Source organism: Dryas octopetala, chromosome 2, assembly GCF_963921425.1.
Source record: "Dryas octopetala chromosome 2, drDryOcto1.1, whole genome shotgun sequence".
NCBI lineage: Eukaryota > Viridiplantae > Streptophyta > Magnoliopsida > Rosales > Rosaceae > Dryas > Dryas octopetala.
Window position 1 is genome coordinate 18,747,302 of NC_141367.1, and position 27,169 is coordinate 18,774,470.

General features: G+C 33.7%; 3 protein-coding genes and 2 non-coding genes across 5 annotated transcripts; all 5 read left to right on the forward strand.

Annotated features, from left to right (window-relative positions):
- The first annotated feature begins 635 nt into the window (after positions 1 to 635).
- On the forward strand, positions 636 to 5,499 carry LOC147293715 (tubulin-folding cofactor B-like). The gene is made up of 7 exons (XM_086233774.1): positions 636 to 1,128; positions 1,255 to 1,355; positions 1,686 to 1,747; positions 1,938 to 1,979; positions 2,578 to 2,711; positions 3,568 to 3,637; positions 5,220 to 5,499. The coding sequence occupies exons 1-7, from the start codon at positions 650 to 652 to the stop codon at positions 5,250 to 5,252; spliced, it is 921 nt and encodes a 306-aa protein (XP_086089900.1). The 5' UTR covers positions 636 to 649; the 3' UTR covers positions 5,253 to 5,499.
- Positions 5,500 to 6,274: 775 nt separating this feature from the next.
- TRNAY-GUA (transfer RNA tyrosine (anticodon GUA)) lies at positions 6,275 to 6,366 on the forward strand. Its single transcript is given in 2 exon segments — positions 6,275 to 6,311; positions 6,331 to 6,366. It is a non-coding gene; the product is annotated as a tRNA-Tyr (tRNA).
- Positions 6,367 to 8,127: 1,761 nt separating this feature from the next.
- On the forward strand, positions 8,128 to 8,219 carry TRNAY-GUA (transfer RNA tyrosine (anticodon GUA)). The gene is given in 2 exon segments: positions 8,128 to 8,164; positions 8,184 to 8,219. It is a non-coding gene; the product is annotated as a tRNA-Tyr (tRNA).
- A 1,275-nt stretch (positions 8,220 to 9,494) lies between these two features.
- LOC147293718 (S-protein homolog 2-like) lies at positions 9,495 to 9,917 on the forward strand. The gene has a single exon (XM_086231118.1). The coding sequence runs from the start codon at positions 9,495 to 9,497 to the stop codon at positions 9,915 to 9,917; it is 423 nt and encodes a 140-aa protein (XP_086087244.1).
- Positions 9,918 to 25,594: 15,677 nt separating this feature from the next.
- LOC147293719 (uncharacterized) lies at positions 25,595 to 26,512 on the forward strand. Its single transcript, XM_086231119.1, has one exon. The coding sequence runs from the start codon at positions 25,595 to 25,597 to the stop codon at positions 26,510 to 26,512; it is 918 nt and encodes a 305-aa protein (XP_086087245.1).
- Positions 26,513 to 27,169: the final 657 nt, after the last annotated feature.

Below are 27,169 nucleotides of genomic sequence, written 5' to 3' on the forward strand. Positions count from 1 at the left end.
TTTGTTTTTGCTTGTTTTAATATAAAATTATAAATGCAAGAGTTTGTGTAACTTTAATACTTTATTCATACTAAAAGTCTAAAACTAGTAAAATATGTCACGAATTCATTTAGGGTATTGCACTCTACTCTTGTATAACAATTAAAAGTCTAAGCTTAAACAAGAAAAGAAAAAAAATCCAAATAAACAAAAACAAACAGAGAAAAGACAAAGACATGGATCTCATTTTAGAGCATCTCCAATTCCATTTATAGGGTGTTTTTGTAATTTAAATTGCTACTGTCGCATAGTAATAGTGATTTGCCACTATCTGACAATGTCAATTTCAGAGCATACAATGATATTTTGCTGAGCGCTTAGTGGGTTGTACTAACTACTAAGTGCTTAGTGATGATGCCGAGTACTCGACTCATTAAAATGGACCGGCCAGTCACCGTATTTTTGTAAGTGGGCCGGCCAATCAGAATATTTTTCATTTTGGACTTAAAAAACAAACCAATATCATATTTATTTATTTGTTTCCCTCCAAAACTTAGTTTTCCCTCCTTAGTATGTCTTTCAAAATCTAACAAAACTTGATTTGGGGAAAGATTATTATCAGAATACCCTCCTCCTCCTCCTCCTGCTAAAAGTAAGACCCTTTCTCAAAATGCTATGGGAATCTACCTCCTCTGACGAATCTATCTTCTCTGACTCAGAGGAGTTCGAGGAGGGAGTCAGGCAAGTGATGATTTGCGCAATGGCCTGTTTGGTTCGGACACTAAACCCTACAACCAATAAACGCACTCGTCCTCGTCCTCGTCGTCACGCTTCTTCTTCTTCTGCTCGTCGCCGTCGTTGTCCAAATGGACTCAATCAACTTACAAACATCCAAGGCCGCGGCGACGACCACTCCGTACTCCTCCGTGTAACTCACTCCAACCTCAAAACCTTCTCCGCCGACCTCCGCTTCTCTCTCCACACCACCGTCGATGCCGTCAAAGACCAGCTGTGGCGCAAATGCGGCACTTGTGTCCATTCCATGTCGCTTCAGCTCTTCGCCGCCGACGCCAATGTCCACGACGACGGCTCTGTCAATTCCCCTCTTGACAATTCCAAGCCCCTCGGCTTCTATTACCCTCTTGACGGGTCAGTCATTCTCTCTCTCTCTCTCTCTCTCACATTGTTTGTGATTTTGGTTTGGTTAAATATGTGATTTTGATTTTTGGCCAAATTTGTGATTTTTGTTGTCAATGTGTGTGTTTGAAATTGAAGCTACCGGCTACATGTTATAGACCTGGACCCTTCCTCAGAGAACTCTGGTGGGGCGCTTGTGGACGCCTCGATAACCCGAGAAGCTTACGAGAAATGCGATGGTAATGATTATTCAGCTTTCCAAACTATAAACTAAGCTTATGTTATGTTGTTACTATCAACCCATTTGATAAGGCGTGATGCTTGCTTGAATGTGCGGTCGGTCAATCTAACAACATAACATGTTAGACTGTACAACAACGATTACCCATTTAAGGATATATGGTCATGTTAGGAGAAAATGAAAATGTAGTAAAGTATGTTTAGTTCAATCCATCATGTGTTTCCATTTTTTGGTTAAGATTATGTATTTTCGAGTCAAGACTGCATTGATATGGTTATTATTAGTCAATATTTTATTTTATAACTTACATATTTATGGTGTGTTTCAGGCACTTATAGAAAATTTGAGGAAAATTTGGCATCACAGAACCCATCAGCTTTGGAGGATAAAGTAAGCCTCTCATGTGTTATTCCTTTACAAAGCATATACATTACTGTCTGTGAAGTGAATTTACAAGCCATTGCTTCTTTGGGTATATGTTAATCATGAATCAAATTGACAAACTTTTGTTTTTAGTCAGCCTTGCATGTGGGAGTGACAGGATAGATTCATAATTGGTTGACTGAAATTGTGTTTGCAGATACCAGACAACTACATGGAAACCCTCTGTGCAAATATCAAGGTCGGTTAACTCCCCACCTCTCTCTTGTATTAGCAGTTCTTGGTAATTGTTGAAATGTCAGTCCTTTGAAAGAAGCTTGTGACCTTTTAAAAGTATGACTGGCTTATTGCTAAGTAGTGACTGGTTTATTTGTAATACTTAGTTAGTTACCTTTGTGGCACTTATACCATACCACAAAATGAAATCACTATTTGTCTTTTTTTTTTTCTTTAATATTTGAAGATTTAAAGTTTGGATTACATAAACTTTGGGATCTTTGTTTGATAACATAATTTAGGGTGTTCTGCAATTAGTTGGTGATTGTTCTACCAACATTGTTCTTTTTAAGCATTATGGTCTAGTAGGGTCATTTTCCCGATGTAGTTGGCATTTTCTTCAGCGTTCAAGATAGATTTGAGCTGTAGTTTTATATGAATATTGTTAAAATTTTGAGATTATTTTTCTCTATTTGCTTGTATTTTGTGTCGGGATTGTGCCATTCTTCAATTTGCATAATCTTTCTCATAAAAATATGTGTTAGCTTGCAGTTTGTCTTGTCTTGTCTATTGTGAAACATACTCATGACTGGCACAATTCTCTTAATTTTAATATGCTGAAGGTAGGAGATAGATGCGAAGTTGAACCAGGGGATAAAAGAGCTGTTGTTAAATTTGTGGGTCAGGCAGAACCTCTGGCTCCTGGTTTCTGGGTTGGAGTTCAATATGATGAACCATTGGGAAAGCATGGTGGCATGTAAGTGAGCTCCTGATTCTTATATAAGATGATTTTTGGATTTTCGTTTGCTGATAATATAAATTTGTCTATTCTCGGCTCTGTTTTTCCTAACACGTTTCTCATCCTTAAAAACATATCAAATTTTATATTGTTCATTATTATAGGGGCATTTAGTGTTAGGACAGAAAGTGCTTGTAAAGAAATCTTTTCTTGATGTGTAGAAGTTAAAGGTTGTTTATAAATTTAAGACAGGCTTGTTCAAATAAAGGAATTTTTTCTTTACATGCTCAAAATACATTTTGTACAATGACATGACTTAGAAAAGAATGAGATAGATTTAGCTGAAATCTGTTGTGGTTGATGTATTAACATTCTGAAGAAATTTTGTTTCTTTAAAAAAAAAAAAAAATCTGAAGAGATTTAAAACACAAAATACCAATTAGAAGTGCCTATCTTGGATTCAACATAATAGCCTAAGACACTTTAGCTATAAGCTGGAATATGGAATATGGAATAAAATATACCCATCTGCTTGTTAGATGTTGTTCCACATCGCTAAGGAACCACTTGACTGGGCTGACAGTTCTGCTATTTCCATAAGTAAAACTTGTTCAAGGAAAAAATTCCCCATATGAAATAATATAATTCACAGTTTTCCTGGAGAAAGTAGGATACTAAAATTGTTTTGAAAATAGCTCGAGAACTTTAATTGAACTTTTATATGTTTGTAAATCCTTTATAACCAAACTCTTTTATGCGGTGATTTTGCTATACAATTAGTTGACATTTTGAATTTCCTTTTTTTAAATTGGCCTTGCTGTTTCTGCATATTATTTGGTCGAGAATCTTGAGATCCCTCTTCTTCATATCCTAGGGTGAAAGGAACACAGTACTTCGATTGTCCCCCTCTTCATGGTGCAATGGTTCGACCAGACAAAGTAAAGGTATGTATTCATATATATTCTGGAAATACTTTAAGTTGATTTTTTTTTTTTCCTAATTTTCCTATCAAGATGCAGAGCATATTATAGTTTGGTTTCATTGGCTGTTTGACATGGAATAGGAAAATTTTAATACGACCTGTTAGCTCTAAGGTTGCCACCATGAGTGGCATTTAGCCACTTCATGAACAAAAGAATAGTTTGGGGCTCACCTTTGAGCCCTTGGTATGCTGGCAATTAACCTACTATCCATCTTGGTATGGACCATCATTCAATGTGGCATCAGCATATTAACGATATCAAGATCTTTCAGTGCATGTTGACATTGGAAAACTAAGTGATATATCTAGTAATTTCTTTTAGGAGAGAGTTCTATTTTTGTAGGAGAGGAACTGTTTCAGAAGTATGAAATATGTTAATGATTAATCACGAAATATGTCAATGATTATGGTAAATCTTTAAGAAATACGTCAATGATTAAGGTAAATTCTTCACGATATATGTCAGTCAATGATTAAGGCAAATTCATTATATGAATCTTTCTCATGTCTATAATGGTTTGACAATTTAACCTAGGAGATGTGATTGTTCTTCAATAAAATTTTGATGACTTATCACAAAGAAGAAGACTTAGAACGTGATGCTAGAGGTGAAAGTGTGGACTCAGCTTAGGAATTCCACCAATGATGAGTTGGTCAAGTCCAAAACTTAAAAAGTTCATAATGTCTTTTTGTGCTTGTGATAAAAGTTATGTATGATGTATATTTAACTATGATGACAAGGCTTGCCTTAATTTAAAGAGTGATCCTAGAGCAAGAGGCCCTAGAAGAGTTTTAAAGTTATCTTACAAACTTGTCTGGCAATGCCACATAAATTAATGAAATGCCATAGGCGGGGAACTACATGCTGCCAAATACATGGGCAGTGCGTGGGATTAGTGTAACACACATGACATGTCATCTCAACTTTATAAAGAATCTTTGTACTAATAACATTTTCTGCTAAAAATAGAACAACCTTTATGTTGTTATCAGTACTTTAGATTGCCTATCGAAAATACAAAACAGATACATCGTTTGACCAATTACGCACAATCGCTTGCCCTAATTGGTTCTGTCTACTGTTACTTGTATTGGTTCAACCTTATGTTTCATGAGCACACGAATGGTGACAAATTTATTGACTGGCTTGGTCAATTTTTGTGTCAAGAGATATTCAAATTTGAAAGTGGTATAAATCATAGCTGATAATAAAGTTAATGAAAGCCAGCATGTATGTAATCAACCGAAAAGTTCACCACAAGATATTGTTTCCATATTTCTGTATGCTTACTGGTGCAATGTGTTACATGCAATTGGGGCACCCTGTATCTGAACAAATGGTTATACACCATTCTGGTGCAAAGACCGTTGCCATCTGAGATTCTGAAGCCTATTATGTTGAGGGAAACTGCTTTTGAGTGACCTAACTAAGAGAAGGACCCTGCTAATGAATCGAAAGGGTTTCTCTTCTCATTGGCCTTTGTGCATTTTTCTGCATGGTTCTTTATGAATTTGAAGAAAGCCATAAATTTTGTCAATTTCAGGTTGGTGACTACCCTGAGAAGGATGAAATCTAAACAGGTCTTGAGAGTACTTGCTTACTTCCTGTTTCTACATTACCTTTTGAGGCACTCACCTTGAAGTTTGCTTAATTATACATTCGTTCAAATTGTAATATTCTTGGAAGGTAGAGTTATGCATGTGACATCCTTCAAAGTATGACCAGGAAAACCAAAGAGGATCGAAGTCCAGAGGGACCAGCACTAAAGGAAAACCAGACATGAAATTTATATATTCTACCATGTCTCCCATAATACCCACTAAACTCTTTTGGAACTCGTATTGTGTACGAACATGAAAATATTCCAATTCATGAATCTTGTTCTGTTGGCCAAAAAAAGAAAAAAGAATCCTGTTCTTCAATGTCTCTTTTCTTTGAAATAACTTTCAAATTGTTTACCAGAAAAAGAAAAAAATATAACTTTGGAATTCTTTTTTGTTTGGGCACAGAACATTCAAATTCTTAATAAAAAATATATGACAACTTAAAAAAAAAAAAGAAATATAAATAAAAATTCATGAATCTTTGGTAGACTCGATAAAATATCTAATATGGCCTTTATGTAAAGATGGCACACCTAAACTGAGAAATGATCTAAATGTTCAAGAACAAAACAATAGCAAATTTTATCTAATGGTTTGATAGAAAATAAAAATATACTATCACAACTCATATGAGTTGCCCCCCTCGAGCTTCTCTAAAGCCGTGTGATTGTAAACTCCACATATTGTCTGTTGAATGATTGTATAGTCCACATGCTACAACTCCATTTACCAATCATCTGAGCTTGGGTGCCCAAATATTTAGTAATTGTTTGACCTTAGTTTACAGAAAAGAAAAAAAGCTCACACCAAGTAAAAATAAAAATTTTAAAAAATTCAATCAAGTTTGAGAATACGCATTGTTTCGTAGTTGGAATCCCCTAAAAATGATTTTCTCCTCTGCTTCTCAAATATATGTAAATTACACTACAAATGACAAAAGTAAAAAAAAAAAGGGTACGTTTATATATCTTTGTTTCGTCCAATTCTTAACAATCCGACCTTAGCTCAGTTGGTAGAGCGGAGGACTGTAGTTGGGTTATTCCTGTGGCTATCCTTAGGTCGCTGGTTCGAATCCGGCAGGTCGGATTTTTTACATTCCAACTTATGATTATTATTTTTGGGAGGCAATTTTATCCGACTACACTCCTTCCTTATTTTCTATATTTTTTTAATGTTAAAATTAAATAAATTTCCCAATTTACCAATCATTGGAACTTGGAAGCATGTACAAAGGTTGATCCCAACTATTTGTGCTTTCACAGGCTGTGTACCACAAATTAATTCAATTTGAATGTTCAGCGTTTAGAATTTTCATAAATTGAGTTGAAAAACAACTATTTTGCGAAAAATTATTGTACGTGACTGTAGCATCATATGACATGATGATATGGTGTTACCAATCCTCTTAAATTATAACACGAGTATTATTTTAACGGTATTTTTTAAAGTTTAGGGTTTTAGAAATTATTGATTGTACACGTGTTATAATTTAAGTGAATTGATAATACTACGTTATTATATCACGTGCTGTTACGGTCACACACAATAGCTATAACAAAATAGTTTGAGGATCTTGGCCTTTAATATTGGGCATGACCCTGCATAAGTTACAATTTACATGACACATTGAGAATGAAAAGGATCAGGCTTAATTAAAGTGCATGTACATTTGCAACACAAGATTAGATACCAATATATCACCCTTCACTAATATTGAAAGGACTATTTGCTAGGGACATTAATTGAACCAGAGCATGTTACAATTTTTAAAAAGTTCAATTAAAAAGCACAATACAATGCCTTAAGGATGAATATTGTGCCAATACCATCAGCTAGCACCAATAATCTGCCAAGTTGGGAATTCATAAGATGTTAGCTGTTAATTCCCATTCATTAAAAGGTTACACGTGTCACTATTTGGTTGCACTACAGTTACACTTTGCCTATTTTAAGGAAACATTCTTTTAGATTACTTTTTACATAAATCCAATTAAAGCTAGCAAAAGCAAATGTTACCTGCATTGGATGTGGCACTAGTAAAATTAAAGAAAACTAATGGTACAAGCCATATCAGGTGGCAAAACACTAAGGGTGAAGTTAATAAAAGCCAGCTTAATTGTATATAATCAAACAAAAATGTTCACCACAAAATACATTGTTAATTTCCATATTTCTGTATATGTCTTTGTTTTCTGGTGCAATGAGTGTCAAATGCAATTGGGGCACTTTGTGTCTTGACAAAATAGAATCAGAAGCAGCTTCCATCAGCTTGTGAGAAGAACTGCTCTAGGCGCTGCTTCAACTTCTAAAGAGCTGCTTATATAAGAAAAACAACAAGGCATACAATTAATATTGGAACTGGTACCAGCACAAGATGTGGCACTAGTAAAAGGAAAGAAAATTATAGATAAAAACATAGTGCAATGACTGTGAAATGCAATTGGGACAGCAAATCGATCAGGTGCTAAAACTATTTTCATCTGAAGCATATAGCATTCAATATAATTGTTTTTGTGTTATCTAACTAAGAGAAGGACCCTGCTAATTCAGTGGTATAAAATTATAAATCATCTCAAAAAGAAAAATATTAATAATCGTAAGGTGTTTTGAGGGTCAAAGAAGAACTTCCATTTTGTTTGCTGGATAAATGAAGTTTTTATTAACAAAAAAGGAGTAGCTGGGTAGAAATCCAAGCAGCTACAACCAAAGTCCATAGGACTATAAGGCCCACAAAAGAGGGAAATAAGAGAGTACACAATGGACCAAGCCCAAAAAACCAAGCATCTAAATTGCGAACGGTGGAAATACTTTTGTAATATAGTAATAACTGGCCCACTTCTTAACAAACCGACCTTAGCTCAGTTGGTAGAGCGGAGGACTGTAGTCGGGTTATTCCAATAGCCATCCTTAGGTCGCTGGTTCGAATCCGGCAGGTCGGACTTTTTACATTCCATATCAGTTTTTTTTTTTTGGTCTGGTTTTTAATAGCTTTTTTTTTTTTTAGTTTTACTCCTACTTTGGTTCGGACTCTTTCTGCTTTTTTTTTTTTTTTTTTTTTTTTTTTTTTTAGGGTAAATAATTTAGGGGTCCTTTTCTACTTTTTATTTTTTATTTTTATTGTATGGTTGTTAAAGATTCTAGGACAATACACATCATGTTTTATTAATCTTTATTTGTAGTGCATCACCGATAGATGAGGCAAATGATAGGACAAATTTTATTGGACTAATTATAAAGAAGTCAATAAAATTTTTCACAATTACATTTTAATTAATGCACTTTTTCATAATTTTATTTTAGTCATTATTGAGCAAAATGAAAAAATATGAATTACAATAAATTAATAAACATGCATTACTATTCATATTTAGATTTGTATTTGACTGCTACGCAGCAAAATGATTTAGGGTTTAACTTCAAGCTATAGGCTTCGAAACTCAAATTCTAAACTCTAAACCTCATTTATATACCATGCACTCTATTTTTATACCCTAAACTACATTAAGAGTAATGTCATAATTTTACGCCTATAAGTAATGTAAAAAATGGATGAGCAAATTAGTATTTTCTAATGCACCAAAATACATGACATCCTTAAGTAAATTGGGCTTAGTGACTAAAATGAGCTAGGACATTAACTAAAGTATAATTTCTCAAAATATACTATTGACTAATATGAGATATGAAATTTTGTATTGACTTATTTATAATATTGAAACTTTTTATTAACTTTTTCATAATACATCAATTTTTTCATAATATCTCTCGTGTTAAACAGGTCATCACTTTAAATCAGCCATATTATGTATTTATAACTTTTCTTGCCTGAAGCACATTTAATATGTTGCTATATGACCAGAGAAAATTACCATATATATGATAACAACAACTCCGAATACATCACCCTCCAATTTTAGATTCTTATATTAGGAACATGCATGTATATGACAATCTTTTTCCTAAATTTAGCTCACTAGCTATACATGTATCTAGTACATATATTAAAAGGTAAGCTCGATCATTATCTTTTAACTATACCCTAATAAATTCCTCTAAAATATTCAGACATTATTATGAGTTGATCGAAGAGGAAACGAATTAATTAATTAAACAACCAAACATGAACCAAATGGCATTCTTTTACTATAAAAGCACACACAATCAGCTAGAACAGGCATACTGAGCCAAACTATTGAGTAGTGCATGTTACCAAAATGAAGGCAAAAGCAATATGGCAGTTTTACTATGTTGTGCTCTTCCTTGCCTTAGCCTTTGGCCCAATTAGATCCCTAGATTTCCCACCTTGGAAAAAGCACTATGTGGGCATTACCAACAATCTCAACAACACACAACTTGACTACCGATGCCGATCTGGAGATGATGATCTTGGCCGTCGCAGTCTTCCTCCCAATGAGTATTGGGAATTTGGGTTTGGCTTGACCTACACCACACTTTTCTACTGTGACATGTGGTACTCGAATTACCATGTTCATTTTGATGCATTTATTAACGATGGTTCTTTCATTGACGAGTGTGGTGGAGCTCATTGCAAGTGGACTGCAAGAGAGACTGGAATATACTTGTATCGCAATAAGCTTGGTGAATTTGAAAAGAAGAAAGATTGGGTGAAAAATTAAAGGCCAAATTGTGGGCTTCATCCTTGTGGTTTTACCATTATCTTAATGTTATTCATGTGGTTCTGAATTTTTAAATAATAATGCTAGGCTGCTAGCTAGAATAAAGTCCAATGTTTATCTCATTTCATGTAATTATATGAATGTGATTTAGCATGTATAAACCAGACTATGTGATCGGAGTTAAATAATTTATTTTTTTCTTGGCATCAATTCATTTGCAAGGATTTATTTTTTTTCCCAACTTTTATTTTCCAGCTTATATACTAGACATCAATTCATTTGAAATGATTTATTTTTTCTTTATTTATTAATTTTTTTTATTTTATAAATTGTTGGGTTAATTCCTTGGAAGAATAGGGAAATGATTAATTTACTCATTCCATATTTATATACACTCAATAAATTGTAGAAACACAGCACCCTCAATTGTGCACTATAAATTAAACAGAGATATGTCTCCTCATGCTCTTTGTCCCTTTGTCCAAAAAAAAAAAAACTTAGTCATTTCCCGTATCCCATTTAAAATGAGTCCTTTTATGAGAAATGCTCTAATTCTATTAGTGTCTTTGTTGGTTATTCTTATAACAGCTGAGGTGAGTTAATAATATCAATAATCTATGAATGATACCCTGATTATCACTTTAATTCATGTACTATGAACTATTGCACAAGTATATATCACTTTAATCCTTTTTTAACTTCTGTTACATTTTTTGTCTAAAATACTCATGTGCGAGGCACATGATCCATATTTTAGGGCTATTTTTGTCCTCACAATGTCCTATCTAGCCCTTACAAAAAGGTATGGAATGGATAACATTGGACTATCAAGTTCTCCTTGTTTTCGAAAACATTGGCGCGCGATTCAGACTCTTCCTTCCTTAAGTTTATGGATAAGACCAGCCTCAACTGGAGTTAACTATAACCTAGGAATTAAATTTCATTTTTTTAGGGTGTAGAAATCGAAACATATATTTAATAATTTTTTGGGAAGATTTCGCCGAAATTTTTGAAATTTATCGAAATTTACCGAAATTTATCGAAATTATCGAAATTTTCATATTTTCTATTTTCTCCAACTTCAGAAATTCACCAAAAATAGCTCAAGAATCCAAATAATTCACCAAAAAATTCTACGGACTCTTATTGATGAGTACTAATTTCCTATAACCTCAAAATAGTCAAATTGCTTTCAAAACAATTATGAAAAATCCTACTCTTATAATTTAATTCTGAAAAAAATAATAATCGTCAAATTCTTAAATTTTCATTTTCTAAAATTCATTTCCACACAACTAAGCTCTATAACTACAACCAAAGGTCTAAGTTAGTTAAAATAAATTTAAAGAAATTTCTAATTCTTTTAAACAAACCTTAAAAAAAATTTGAAAAATTTAAGTAACAAAATTATCATAAACCAAAATTTGGGTTGTTACACTTAGTGAAGACAAAGCTTGGCTAAATAAGAGACACGGGAAAAAAGGAAGGAAAGATAAAAAATAAAATAAAAAGACTGAAGAGAGAGGCACGGGGAAAAAAAAGTAAGGAAAGAAAAAAAATGAGGGGGGGTTTGGGGCCTTTGGGCAATTGGAAAGAAGAAAAAAAGGTTTGAGATTTCTTTTAGTTATTTTAAACCTTAAACTTTAATACATTTCTATATAAAAAAATAATTAAAAGTATCCTAAAGGGTTTAAAACCTAATATCCTAAAAAATATAGGGTATATAGGGTTTAATGTATAGATTATAGAGTATAAAGAGTATTATGGTATATAGGATATATAGAGTATTAGGGTTTAGATTTTAATGTATAATTAAATTATATAGTATAAAGAATATACTAATTTTGTTTATTCATTATACTAATTTTATTTAACAGTATTTGCTCCAGCGCGCATTATATTCACCTTATATCACATGAAACCTACTATATAATTTGATTTCTTCAATGTTTTTTATCAATTTAGTAGATAATATGTTAAATAAACATATGGTAAAGTTTCATTCAAAATTTTCGTATTTTGATAGCAATTTCCATCTAATTTCTGTCGAAATTTAAAAATATTTGAAATTTCCTCGAAACCCGAAATTTTATTCCTTGGGTTTAATTGATTTTATGTGATTTCTTTTATTTTGTAATTGATGTTTTTAAATTCTTTATTTTTTTTGTTTAATTTAAATTTTTAGTTTATAAAATAATTATTTCTATGAAAATTAGTTATTTGATTAAAAATTTTAATATATTTTTCATATAGTTATTTGATTAAAAATTTTAATATATTTAATTTTTCATAAAATTAAAATTACCATCAGTAGCACAGCAGTTATTTAATTTTTTAATATATTTAATTTTCATGGTTTCTGCTATCAGTAGCACAGCAGAGATTGATCATGCATGAAGAATACTAGATTGTTAAGTTGTGTTATTGACAGCTGATTGCTACTCCAATATATGTTTCTATCAAGACCACCAAGTTCACATTGAATAATGGTCAATTGCTTGACAAATCTCCAAGTATCAATATATGTATATTGTTGTTATTATACATATATATATTATTACTATTATATTAATTATTAGTGTGCCAATACTAGGATTTTATTTGCATCATTTTGTTATCTATAGGTCTATTTGACAATGTCTTCGTTCTCCATGCATGTCTTGTAGTTTGTCTCATTTTTATTACCATCTATATGATTTCAATTTCGACAATTATACCTTTGTTGTTTGTTAATGCTTACAATTGAAGGATAAACTCAATGTTCTACCATATTAGTCGACAAACCGATCATGTGGGTGACACGTGGGTGGTTGGGGTTATATGAGGAAAAGGGAAAGACAAAATTACCCCTATAGGCATGCCCCATGCAACCGTATTGTATATTCATTTGATGGAATTTGATTTTATCCTTCAATTGCATACATTAGTAAACTATAAAGATATAATTGTCAAAATTAAAATTATAGGAGCAAAAGTGAAAAAGTGGACACACAGCTACAAAGACGATACAGCTACAAAGACGAAAAGGATCATTTACCTGGTCGAGTGAATACCAGGGCCGGCCCTGAGCATGGGCTAGGGAGTGCGACCGTTGGGGCCCAGACAAATTTTAGCCACAGTGTATATACATATATATATGTACGAAATAGTTACGTATAATGAAATTGAGTTTAGTTTGTATGATTGTCGTAAAGGAGAACCAATTTGAATCTTTGAAAGGTTTCTGACTTTTTAACTTGTTTTTTTTGCACTTTTGAATATGTGGTGGGTTGGGCCCTAATAAAACTCAGGCCAATTTAGAAGTATGGGCCTCACAAAATATAAATTTAGTCATTTGACAGCCAATTACACATTAGTTTTTGTTTTTGTTTATATCTTGATTAACTTAACCATAAATATATTTCAATTTTTTATAATATGATAACATGAATATGAGTTGTAATAAAATCAATGTAAATTTATATATACTAATTAATTTTTTTTCGTAACTTCTATAATTTCCTTTAGATTCTAATTAACATGAACTTTTGTTAATATGAATATATTATTGTTCTTATAACATGAGGAATTTGTTTATAAATTGAAAGTAAAAAAAAAAAAAAAATTATATTTGACCTTTTTTAGCTTGAGGGATACCTTTTAAGTAATTTTTTAAACTATTATGATTTTTCAATAATATTTTATTGTAAAATTATATGTATTTATACAAGGATCTCATTTAAATTTCTCCTCGGGCCCCCAAAAACTCAAGGCCGGCCCCAAGGAATAAAATTTCGGGTTTCGAGGAAATTTTGACAGAAATTAGATGGAAATGATGGAAATTACTACCAAAATACAGAAATTTTGAATGAAACTTTACTATATGTTTATTTAACATATTATCTACTACATTGATAAAAAACATTGAAGAAACCAAATTATATAGTAAGTTTCATGTGATATAAGATGAATATAATGCGCGCTGAAGGTAAATACTGTGAAATAAAATTAGTATAATAAATAAATAAAATTAATATATTCTTTATACTCTATAATATATACACTAAATCCTATATACTTTATAATCTATACTCTATATTGCTTAAGATATCATATAGGATATTAGGGTTTAGGCCCTTTAGGATATTTTTAATTATTTTTTATATAAGAATGTATTAGAGTTTATTGGTTTAGGGTGTAAAAATAATTAAACGAAACCCTAAATCATTTTTTTTTTCAATTGCCCAAAAACCTCAAACTAGGATATGGACATATGGTATATGATATTAGGGTTTAGCCCTTTAGAGTATTTTAAATTATTTTTTATATAAAAATATATTATAGTTTACTAATTTAGGATTTAAAAACAACTAAACAAAACTCCAAAATGGCCAAACGAAAACTCAAACTATTTTTTTTCTTTACAATTGACCAAAGGCCCCAAATCCCAATCAACCCTAAATCTTTTAATTTTTTTCTCTTTTTTACTTTTTTTTTTCTTTTCTTTTTTTTCCTTTCTTTTTTTTTTTTTCTTCTTTTTCTTTCTTTCCTTCCCAGCTTCCCTCTGCTTTCTTTACCCCCGAGTCTCCAGCTCCACGCCTCCACGCCTCCACTGTCTCCTTGAGTCATTTCTTCTCCTTTCTTCATCTCTCTTCATCCTCTCTCTCTCTCTCTCTCTCTCTCTCTCCAATCCATCACCAATCCACCATCTCTCTCCCCGAGACTCCCCCTGCCGTCGCCACCCTTGTCGCCCCCTGCCTTCGCCACCCTTGTCGCCCCCCCCCCGCCGGCCTCTTTCTCCCCCCTGCCGCCCCCTGCCGTCGCGCCCCCTGCCGGATCTTTCTCCCCCTGCCGCCCCCTCTTTCTCTGTCGATCTCCCCCTGCCGCCGCCCCTCCTCTTTCTCCCTCGATCTCGCCCCTGCCGCTGCCCCATTTTTCTCCCAAAACCCAGCCTCCTCTCCAAAAACCCAGCCTCCTCTCTAAAAATCCAGAAATCCAAAACCAGTTCACAGCGTCGAAATTATCCCGAAAATTTAACAAATACAGGTTTCGATTTCGACACCTGTAAAAATTGTCGAAAATTTCGCCGAAAATTTTGAAATTTAAACCCTCCCGGCCCTGGTGAATACCTTTTCAATATTTTGATATCTATAAAGGTAGACCATGGATGATAAAAGCAAATTTTTTTTTTCCACTATAATAGGGTTTCTAGTTTGACTTGTTTATGGGAAAGAGATCGCCTCTGAAATCACATTAAAGAAAATGTTTTAAGTTGTGTGATGTAACTTATTTTTCTTGAATATCCTTTGTTTTCTTTTTCAAATTTCTATGGTGATTGTGTTAACTTTAGTGACTTATATAAATTAAACACATACCTGAGTTTACCACGGCACCACAGCTGCATCCATCGCTGACCATTAAGAGTCAAGAATCTTCCTTGCACTTACAGACCTTTAGCACAAACTACTTGATGGGGAGTAAACTAAATTGTGATCGTTTGTGTGCAAGGGGATCTCGACTTTATATAGAGTGGCAACCTATGAGTCTAACCCATAACTGAACTCATAGGATAACCATATTAGCCTAGGACTCTAATTTATTGTCCTCTAAGTAATAGGAATCCCTTTAGCCTTAGTAAACCAAAAACACATAAATCCATATAGGCTTCAAGGTATAATTCTAATTGAACTCTTGATCTTTACTTAGGCCACAAAACCCTTAGGCAACTATGAGACCACAACAGGTTGTGTCGAAGTACAACTCCAACATTCTCCCACTTGGTCGAATAGGTACCATTGTAGCTTCAGCATTGATCCTTTAGTGCGCACAGAATTCAACTGAATCAAATTCCTAGCATGCCTCTTGTCAAATAAGACCTCTTACATAGAGCTTCAAAAACTTTTGGACTAATACATTATCCGGCTTTAGAAACTACATATGCAAGAACTCATATCCACATGAGACGCCAACAAGACAATGGAAATAGAATGATTAATGTATCTTCCTGATGTGTTACTTGAATGCATATGGAAATGCTTAAGATATTATCATTCCACTAGATCCTCCTTTATCAGATTTCAATAAATCTGCCTTTATGTACTTAATGAAACAGTACATTAAACTTTAATGAATTTTATTCAACAAAAACAAAGATATTTAAAACAAACCATAGCATGCTTTCTTTAGCTGAACATCAACTTTTATTCATAAGTGTCTCCTTAACTTTAAGACATATCCATGAATCACCAACTTAAACAAAGACATGCAAATAACTTAATCAAAATATTAGCAAATTAAAAGCTAAAAAGCTCCCACTAAATTAGAGCATCTTGAAAACTGGATAGTACCCCCATGTTGGTGACATGCTTATGAAAAAACGGAATTAGGGACAACTTTATTCAATGGGTCGGCTATCAAGTCTAGGGACCCTTTCACAAATAATAAAATTCACTTCATGCATTACTTTAAGAACTCTTAAAGAATAATGGTTTTGATGATTAAACAAGCAATATGCAATAACATAAGCCTTAACGTACCTGTCCTAACAAAAATATATACCTTTATAACATCAATGCATCTAGAAATCTCTTTAATGGATATTGTATTCCAAAATTTCTTATAGGTACAAGAAAAACAAAGTACCAAAAAAAAAACAAATAAAAATCTTATCTCAATGAAAACATAATTATTTATAGCAGAAGAGTTCATGACTGAATATGAATATAAGCAAACCAAACAATATGCGAGAATAACTTCAATTATCCTTATTAGTCCCCAAAATTCCTTTTGACCGGATGATGATTCAAAGAATATCATACATATTTCTTGAGTGATGATTCCTTATTTTTCTTTCATTATCCTAGATGATGGGTGGTTACTCTAGAATATAATGTATGACCAAATAACATGAATAAAATTAGTGGCTCACAATAATTACTGACCATGGATGAATAATATATCATAAATATGCAACACATATGTAATCGAATGCTATATGCCTTTTGTGCCGTAAGTAATTTCAAGCAATACCCATGTCAGTAAATGAGAAAACCAAAACACCCATCACAGTAGTGTACATTAAAAACAACCTGTAAGGCAAAATAGCTCATGTATGAATTTCCTTCTCAATCTTTGGATAATATACCAATAATGAAATTCAAACGATACATATATACTTGAATGTACCAATCAGATAATAAATATAGATCACTTGAAAATATAGATCTACTCCATTTTGAATGAAACTGTAATCATTATTTATGTGTACAGACTGATTAAACAATCGATTTGCTATATGTGTTAAAAGAGAAATAATATATCTTAAATATGTAATGTATATTCGCTCGGACAATAGGATGTAAACTTAAGAGAATACCTTTAAAACATCATTTAAACTTTAAGCCATGATATATAGATCAAGAACTTCAAAAGCGAATAATATAATTAAACAATGTTCTATCCAAGTAATTCACATAAGCCAAATCAAGAATCACCCAATTCATGTATATTATCACATGTCAATTATAAGCCATTTAATGCTAGTGCTTCAACTAGAACAATGTTTCGTCTAACGAAATTAATCATCCATAATAATATTTAATAGGAAGCAAACAATATATGATATATCATAGATTAGTATATACTTAGATACCCAAGTATCTTTCAGGTGATGATTTATTTTCCTTATTGGTAATTTTATAGGCCAAGCCAGAAGGGTTTTGTTATATTTGGACATGCAAAACCAATCTAAATAAGATACATACAAGTTACCCCTTTATATTCATAATCATATATAAGTGAGCATTAACCCTTAAGTTTACAAAACTTTTAGCTCCCACGCACTGATGAAAGGTCTCACAAAGCCACTAATAAAGTAGAAATTTAATGAACATATCTTCCCCCAATTTCTACGATAAAAACAAAAAAACAAGAACAAACAGTCCATATATGATAATCACATAAATGATTGGAGAGCCTTCATCACGCTACAATAAGATTGTTAATGTGCTAACAGTGAACAAACTACCAAATTATATTAATTTCACATAAACATTTGCTATTCCTTGATGCAAAAGTAATTAGCACAAAAACAGTTATTGTGGTTTATAAGGATTGATCAAAACAGCACAACATCAATTCCCCTAAACAAAAAATGTTCAGTATTTAACAATCAATAATATGCTCATAAAAAATAATACATATGGTAGCCATGTACTGAATGTATTCCTATAGTTATAAAAACCAGTAAATTAAGACTTAAAATATGTCTCCACAAAATGACTCTATGTTATTCGAACCTTTAAAACTTACAAGGTTTAAGTCTATTTATATGCATCCGTAAAACTTGAGTAATTACTTTGGTTGGCAAATAGTAGATTCGAGGTACTTCTTCTGATCAACAGGTTCCTCGTCCGCCATAGCAAATAAACAAAGAGAGGTGGACAGTCACACAACTCGGCGCAGAGGAGCCTCCAAGTCACCTAACTCTGACTCTGAAACTCAAGTTACAAGTCTGCGGGAGTTTCTGAGAGTTTTAAGGCTGCGTTTGGCTACTCTTTTTCTATTGCTAATTTGCTATGCATAAGGCGGCGTTCTATTAACTTGAGTAATTACTTAATTATCACTTAATTTGATAATCATGAAAATTTCTAGTTCGGCCCCCTTGGTGACTAACAAACAATAATGATCCGTAAAATTAATAAATACATTTAACCCACTTTCTAGTTAAATACATAAAATTAACAAATACATTTAACCCCCTTTATATATATATTAATAATAAGCAATATAAAACTTAAGATTCTCTGCCCTTAAGACATTAGATATAGCAACAATAAAAATTAAACTGATGATTTTCTAAAACTTTAATTCATTGTACAAGTCTGTATCAAAATCAATATATCATAAATCTATAAATTATGGTGTACGGCCATATATGTAATATGTACATAACATGAATCTTAAGGTGCATATAAAACTTTCTACACATATAAACGATCGATCTTGATCAAATACATTAGCATAAAGTGATACTTCCTCATATGAATATAAGCCATCTACAAATTGAATCATAGTGAATGCACATAAGAGATAAGTGCTTTAATTATGTATATGTCATTGTCATGCACGTATTGAATCAGTTAAGGCTAAACACATTCATATACCAAGCAATATACATATTACATTAAGCAATTTCCCACAAATTAAGCTCTAATTAATTTTCTATTCTAGTGTACAAATTTGATATATATACTAATTCAATAAATGCATCAAATCAAATTCAGATCTTCCATCATAAAAAAATAAAATAAAATGCATTACATCTTTAAATATATATGTATATAGCACATATGCATGACTTTAAGCATATATACATATATATAAGACAGCAAGATCAATCAAATGAATAGATATGTTCGATATATATATATTTATATATTTATATATATATATATATCATGAGTGCATACAATTAATGGTCTGATTTCGTGAATATGCATGCAGTTTAATTGATAACCATGTAAATATCTATACATTCAAAGCCAAGGGATACATATGCCGATACAATCATGGGATCTGTATAAATTTCGATAATAATAAACATTTATATACATGTATATTTCTTTTGGTGCAATATAACTGCACTTGCCGACAATGCTTGATCATGGGATTTTATTATATAATTACATATATAACTTTGAATAATATATGTGAGAGTATCCAAACTTATTACCATGGAAACAAAACTAATAGATGTAATCTGAAGGAAACCGAGAGACATACGTACGGACATAGGTATATATTTGTCCAAATCAGAAACTGATATGTATAAATTCATATATCAATTAAACCAAGACTCCATATATAATTCATAGATACCTAATAGTTCAGCCGCGCACAAAACAAAACTTGGAATCCATAATGGAAAAACATGAAAGTCCTTGACCACAGCGAAGTCATGATCTAAGAGAACTAAAGTAATTTCCAAATCTCGATTCCACTTCTTAAAATTGCTATCATTCAAGGGTTCAATGGAATATTGATAGCAGAGGAATTCACAACTGAAAATTTAATTTAATTATTAACTTAATCTCCAAGAAAAGCCTTATAAACACAATTAACTCACACCTATAGGCTGAGAGTAAACAATGTTGTAGCACTAGATCATAAAACTACATAAACTAGCTTTATAAAGAACCTCCTACATCTATGGACAGAAGGAGACCCTTTAATAGCCTATATAGTGTTATTTTCTATGCTAGCCATAATCATACTGACCATGATGAAGTAATAATCATCTATGGACAGAAAATTACTTTCACCTGTCATGTATTGATAATGCAATTTGATCAATACACCTTTGTTTAGGGCCTTTTTAAACCAAATAAGCCGCGAGAGGCTTGCTTAATTGGTCCAAAAACCCCTAAAACATTGATCACAACCTTTAGATATTTATATATATATATATATTTGATAATAAGACTTGAGATCAAATATATCTAATACATACAAACAGATAGTTGAAAAATAAATTCAAATAGTTTAATTGATCCAACTTTATAGCCTTTTGGTTTTAGGGTTTGTTACTTGTGACATGAGAAACCATAGTGTCTAAACCCCAAAACAGCAACGAGAAGTTTTAATTAAATTTTACATGATATAACAAACACTTGAATATAAAATCATAGAAAACTTGCAGCAGATGAAATTACTGTTAGTGCAAGAAAACTTAATTCTCACATCAACATCAATCATGGATTACACACGATCAATCATATATATAAACAAGTGATCTTATGCATATAATTAATCCTTTATATATATATATATATTCTCTAGATTAATCCTAATCATTTAATATAGTGTGCAAACAATTAAGCAAGACATGTTTCTTTTAGGTTTTAATCATACAAGTCATGCTCTGATACCACATGTTAACTTTAGTGACTTATATAAATTAAACACATACCTGAGTTTACCACAGCACCACAGCTGCATCCATCGCTGACCATTAAGAGTCAAGAATCTTCCTTGCACTTACAGACCTTTAGCACAAACTACTTGATGGGGAGTAAACTAAATTGTGATCGTTTGTGTGCAAGGGGATCTCGACTTTATATAGAGTGGCAACCTATGAGTCTAACCCATAACTGAACTCATAGGATAACCATATTAGCCTAGGACTCTAATTTATTGTCCTCTAAGTAATAGGAATCCCTTTAGCCTTAGTAAACCAAAAACACATAAATCCATATAGGCTTCAAGGTATAATTCTAATTGAACTCTTGATCTTTACTTAGGCCACAAAACCCTTAGGCAACTATGAGACCACAACAGGTTGTGTCGAAGTACAACTCCAACAGATTGATCATATATGTGCCACAACTCTAATTAATTACGTAATAGAATGAAGGAATATATACAAAATATTTTGGCGGAAAGATTTGCTGGATCACGACATTATAAATGTGACATTGTCAACTGAATCATTCATATCATGTAACAATTAATATGCTTTAAGAAGGCATACATATATGAAGGATCGATATTTGCTAGACTTTATTTAGGAAGAAATTTTAAAATGATCAGTACGTATGTGGCACTCCTAACTAAGCAAAAGCTGCCCAAGTTCAATGTGCATGTCGTGCTTAATTTTCAATGCTACCATTTAAACTGAAACTCCAACATCTTATGATCCTTGATGTAGAGATACAAGCCATCTTGCTTCGCACGCCAAAAGCACAAATTATCAGCACACCTCGATGCATCTCTTTTGGGATCAAACATGACGTAAGGCTTATTTACACTACCCCAACTCATGTCACAAGTTAAAACAGTAGTCTCGACATTGTTGACAATCCAGCTAAAGTCGTTTAAATAAGGGATTGCATGTGCACCCAAATCTGTGCCCGGTTGACAATGGACATTGAGGTTGGTGTTGTCACCCAAGTTATTGAAAATGGTGACACTATAGTAGGCCATTGAGCTGCCAACAGAGAGAGACAGGAGAAGGAGAAGGAGAAAGCTTGGCAGTGTGGTCATGGTGTTGTTATATGCTATTGTTTCAGATCCTTTGCTAATGAGATGGTGTGTGAAATGTTTTGCTGCTTGTCATGCCCTTAAATAGGAGCTAAAGCTGTGTGAAATTCTAATCAATGTGGTAATTATTACAATTGACCAAAAAACAAATCAATATGGTAACTGGTTAGGTGCAATGGTAAGCCATTATTATATTAATTATCAAAAAAATGGTAAAGCTATTATAAATTACCTTCCGTTTTTTCACTTTTTTGGGCCTTACTGTTAGGAATTGTATATGTAAATACAATTAATTCTTGCATTGATTGATTAAGATCGATTGAATATATTAATTGAGTTATTGAGAAATCTCTCTAAATTAATTGTCTTAGATTGGTTGACCAAGATTAATATAATAAGTGAGATATCTCTCTAAATTAGTAAATTTCGCAAAAACCTTTATGGTGCGTTTGGATGAAGTAATTTGAAACTACTAAGGAATTCACAAATGACGGAGATTTAAAATTCTAGAATTTGTAAATTCTCTTGTTTGGATAAATGTAATCATAATGGAATTTAAATATGAAATTTATAGTAGTTTTATAAAAGAGTGATGGTGATGGTGGTAACAATAAAAATAATGCTTTTGGTGAGTTGATGATGGTAGTAGGGGTGATGGCCCATGAGCGGTGAGAGAAATGGTGGTGGCAAAAATTGGGGTATTGGAGGTGGCGGCAACGGATCCATTGGCGGTGGTGGTGGCGACGGCAACGGCGATGGTGGTGGTGATGGAGGCGGCGGCGGCGGTGTCAGTGTAGGTGTGGTGGTACTGGTGGCGGTGTCAGTTGTGGTGGTGGTGGCAGTGTCAGTGGTGGTGACAGTGGTGACAGTAGTGGCGGCTGTGGTGGTGTCGGTGGTGGTGGCAACGGGCTGTGGTAGTGGTGTTGGCGGTGTTGGTGGTGGTGGTGACGGTGGCGGCGGTGGCGGTCGTAGTGGTGGCAGAGGTGGTGGTGGCGGCGGAAGTGGTGTCGATGGTTGTGGTGGTGATGGTGGCGGCGAAGGTGGCGGTGGCGGTGGCAGTGGTGGTGACGGTGGTGGTGATGGTAACTGCGGCATGGTAGTAGTGGTGGTGGTATTGTAATTAATTGGCAAGGTGATGGGTGAACACGACCTTTTTTTTTATAATAAAAATTGGAATATTGAAAATGACACCAATTTAAGTGGAATTTATAGCCTTCAAATCCTAAGTTTTTTTCCACATAAAATTTACAAAATTCTATAATTATGGATCCAAACAAGGAAATTAGAGCATGTAATTTCTTAAATGCTGAGTTTTGTTTAAATTCCAAGTTTTTTTCTCTATCTAAACACACCATTACAGTTCAATTGTTACACTTGAACACATCTCTAAGTTTTCTCAAAAAAGAAAAAGAAAAAAGAACACACCTTAAATTAAGGACAATATAAAAGCACCGTAAGAGACGGAAAGAAATCTTTCCATTACCCAAGTCGTCCCGACAACCATGGTTGTTATTCGTGATTATGTATTCTAAGGGTCCATTTGGTTCACCAAATTGATTTTTTAGGAAATTAATTTCTTTGCATTTTCCAAGGGAAAGAAATGTGAAATCTTTTTTCTGTGTTTGGTAATTTTGAGAAAGTAAACTAAGAATGAGATATGAAAAGTGTCAGTTTTTCAATTATATCCTCATCTATTATTTATTTTGAAATACTAACAGGGTTAGTTTTGTGAAAAAAATGCAATAAATGTTTCCCAAGAGGGGGAAAACAAAACCCAAGCTAGAGCAAAGGTTTCATTTTCCCCCAATAAGGGCATCAGATTCGCTTGAGCCATGAATTGATTTCTCTTCCCTGTACTTACCAATGCAAATGTGGGAATGAAATTAATTTCTCATTCCTAAACCTCCAAAACTTGAACCAAACAGGTCATAATATTCGTGATAAATACAGTATTTAAATTAGTGGAGGATATTAGGAGCTGAGATCCTCTGTCCCCATTTTGTTTGTTCCCCTCTGTCCTTTAGCTTATATTTTGACATATGTCACCATTTAACACTAACTTAACACTAACTTAATTAACAGCTACTTAACAGAATTAAGTATTAGATATAATGATGTTTTGTCAAAATAAAAAATTAAATTAATAGAAAACTCAAACGCAGGCCAGAGTCCCTTCCTCTTCTTCTGAGAGGAACTTACCAATCCCTTGTTGTAGGGGTGGGAATGGATCGGTTTTTAACCGACAACCGACCCATTACCAACCCGTTTTCCTGGCCGATATGAAACCGAAAACCAACCCACAAAGGTCAGGTCGGTTGTTCCAACTCGACTCGATATAGTCGAATCGGTTGGTGGTTGTGAAAATAGCTAAAGTCGGTTACCCGACAACCGACTTTAGGAAGCTTGGTGGGTTGTGTGCGTGTTTGGGCTGCATATGTGTGTTTAGGAAGCCCAATCAGGCAACCCAGCCCTAAGGCTAATTCACTATGCCTCTCTCTCTCTCATCCCAGCCCTAATATAATTCATTCTGTGACTACCTCTCTCTCTCTCTTTTTTTCTCTCTCTCGACTTCATCAAACATCTCTCATCTCTCATCTGTTCTCATCGATCATCTACTTTTATCATCTCTCATCTCTCATTATTTGCTCTCATCATCAGAGACGCCGTCGTGATGATCGAGTGGCGATCCAAGTCCGAGTTAGCTGAACTCGTCGAGAAAGCACGGGCTGTTGAGGAGAATCAGAGATGATGAGTGTTCTCACGGCGGGGAATCGTTGATCACTCTCTCTTGATTTTGGTCTATCTCATCCCTCTTAGTCTCTCATCTCTCAGTTCTCTTTGTTGCCGATCTGTAGGGAATTTGGTACTGAGTAATTGGTGTGGGTGTGAGGTACGTTGTATTGGTATTTGGTAATTTATTATTGGTATTGGTATTGGTATTGGTCTCTCATCTCTCGGTTCTCTTAGGCAGGTTTGTATTGAGTATTGTTGTATTGTATTTGGTAATTTACTAGGAATTTAGGAATGTGCAGGGGGAAAAAAAAAAAGAGAGGTTGGTTGAAACCATTAATTACTAACCCGAATTTTATCGACTTTATCGGTTGCCAACCCACAATGGTCGGATCGGTTATTGATTGTATAAAATGGCCAAACTCGGTTGGTTGGTCGGTTGTTTGGCCTGATATGGGCCCGACTCGACCCATTCCCAGCCCTATCTTGTTGTATAAACACCAAGTTTCCAATAATCTATAAAATAATTATCATGAAATTCTAAATTATTTTTTTTTTTATAGATGATCCTTAAAAGAACACCTATAAAATTGAGGGTTTGAACCATGGTATCGAAAAAAAAAACACAAAGAAGCTTGGTGTACACTTAAAACAGGCCGGATTGTATTTGGTGGACATTGCTTGATCTGTTTCGAGGAAGGGTTTAATTGTATTTTTTGATATTTTATTAAATGTGGTGTGAGTCGTGTGACGTGAAGTTCTCGAAATTAATTAGCTAGAAAGAAGCCCAAAACTCTCATCAAACAGGGTTTCGTAGTTCATTGATCCAAACTTCTTGTTCAAGTTTTCTACTTCTTTATATTCAGGAGAAAATTAAGGGCTCACCCACTGCAACCACAACCTAGCTTCTTCAAAATCTTCATACATCAATGGCTGACAGAAGAACCGAAATGAAAAATTGTAGATCATCAAAAGCAAACAGTAGCTGGTCTGAAATTCCAGACGAGCTTTGTGCACTAATCTTATCAAAATTGTCCCCCATAGACATACTGCGCTTCAAAGCAGTTTGTCCTTATTGGTATAAGGCGGTGGAATACATGATCTCTCCCTCATCATCATCATCATCATCATCAATGTCACAACCTACTTGCTTACGAGATGCACCATGGCTCCTTCTTCCTCATGATCAAGATGATGATCAGGACAAAGAAGATATTGGTGATGATCATGGCGGGTTTCGTTGTTTTTATAGTCTCGGAAATAATAAGGTTTACAACTTGAACAATTTTTTTGGGCATGGAATTTGCCTTGGATCGTTTCACGGTTGGCTGCTTTACTTGAACAAACAGCTTGAGTTTGTGCTTTTCAATCCCTTCTTATACGGGATTCAACTTCCACTCCCGCCGCTCTCAACTTTTCCAGATATACTCAGCGTTACATTCCACCAAACTACTTATGCATACCATGTTATTGATAGCTGCACAATAAATTGCAACGTACCAGCAGCTAAACCTCATGCGCTTTTCATACCAACTAATCCTGATCAGCTTATTCATGTATTAGAAACTTGGGATATCAGCTCTGTGAAAGATTTGCAGAAAAAGATGAGAGCCAAAGCTGTTCTGTCTTCGCGGCCAACTTGCAGCAACAAAAACAACATCGGAGTCATGGTTATGTACGCATTCTTTGGACAAAGTGGGTCTCCGGACAAATTTAAGTACAATAATCTTGCATTCTGCATGACCACAGATCATAAGTGGACAAAACTTAAGGGGTGGTACATTGATGTTATCAACTATCATAATCATTTCTATGCCTTGCTCCACGATTATAGCATTCAAGTTTAGGATTGCACGAATTGCTTACCCATTCAAAAGATGGAAATCTGAGTTGGAGCCTTGGTGGTATGTGAACCAATAAATCTTAGGCATAGCAGAGCTTACTTAATCAAAACAGAGGCATATGTGTTGCTGGTAGTGATAATTCATGGATCTTCTTTTAGTGAAACAAAGGCATTCCATGTTTATAAGCTGGAAGCTGGATGGTGATTCCTTTGTTGATGGCCGGTCTACATGGATAGAGGTGGAATCGATTGGCAATCGTGCATTGTTTTTGGGTTTGAATCGGTCCATACTAATCTCACCCCATGATGGTCTGCAATGTGATGAGGATTCAATTTACTTCACCAATAAGTTACCCTCGTCTTCCCACCATCACATCGGTGTGTTTAATTTGAGAGACAAGTTGTTAGGAGTGAAAAAAGTCCAGGATCTTCCAATGGGGCTTGAAGCACCAGGTCTTTGGGTTGATCCCACTCTTTTTTAACCTTGTAGCCAAATCATACACATCATATATATATATGAAATAATTACTCTGTACTACACTTTACTTATTGTTTGTAACATGTAATACACATATTTATAATATTTAACAATCAGGTTACTTTGAGAGTGGATTGGTTATCAATTTCTTGGTACCAGTTGGTACAAGCTTTTTATCTTAGC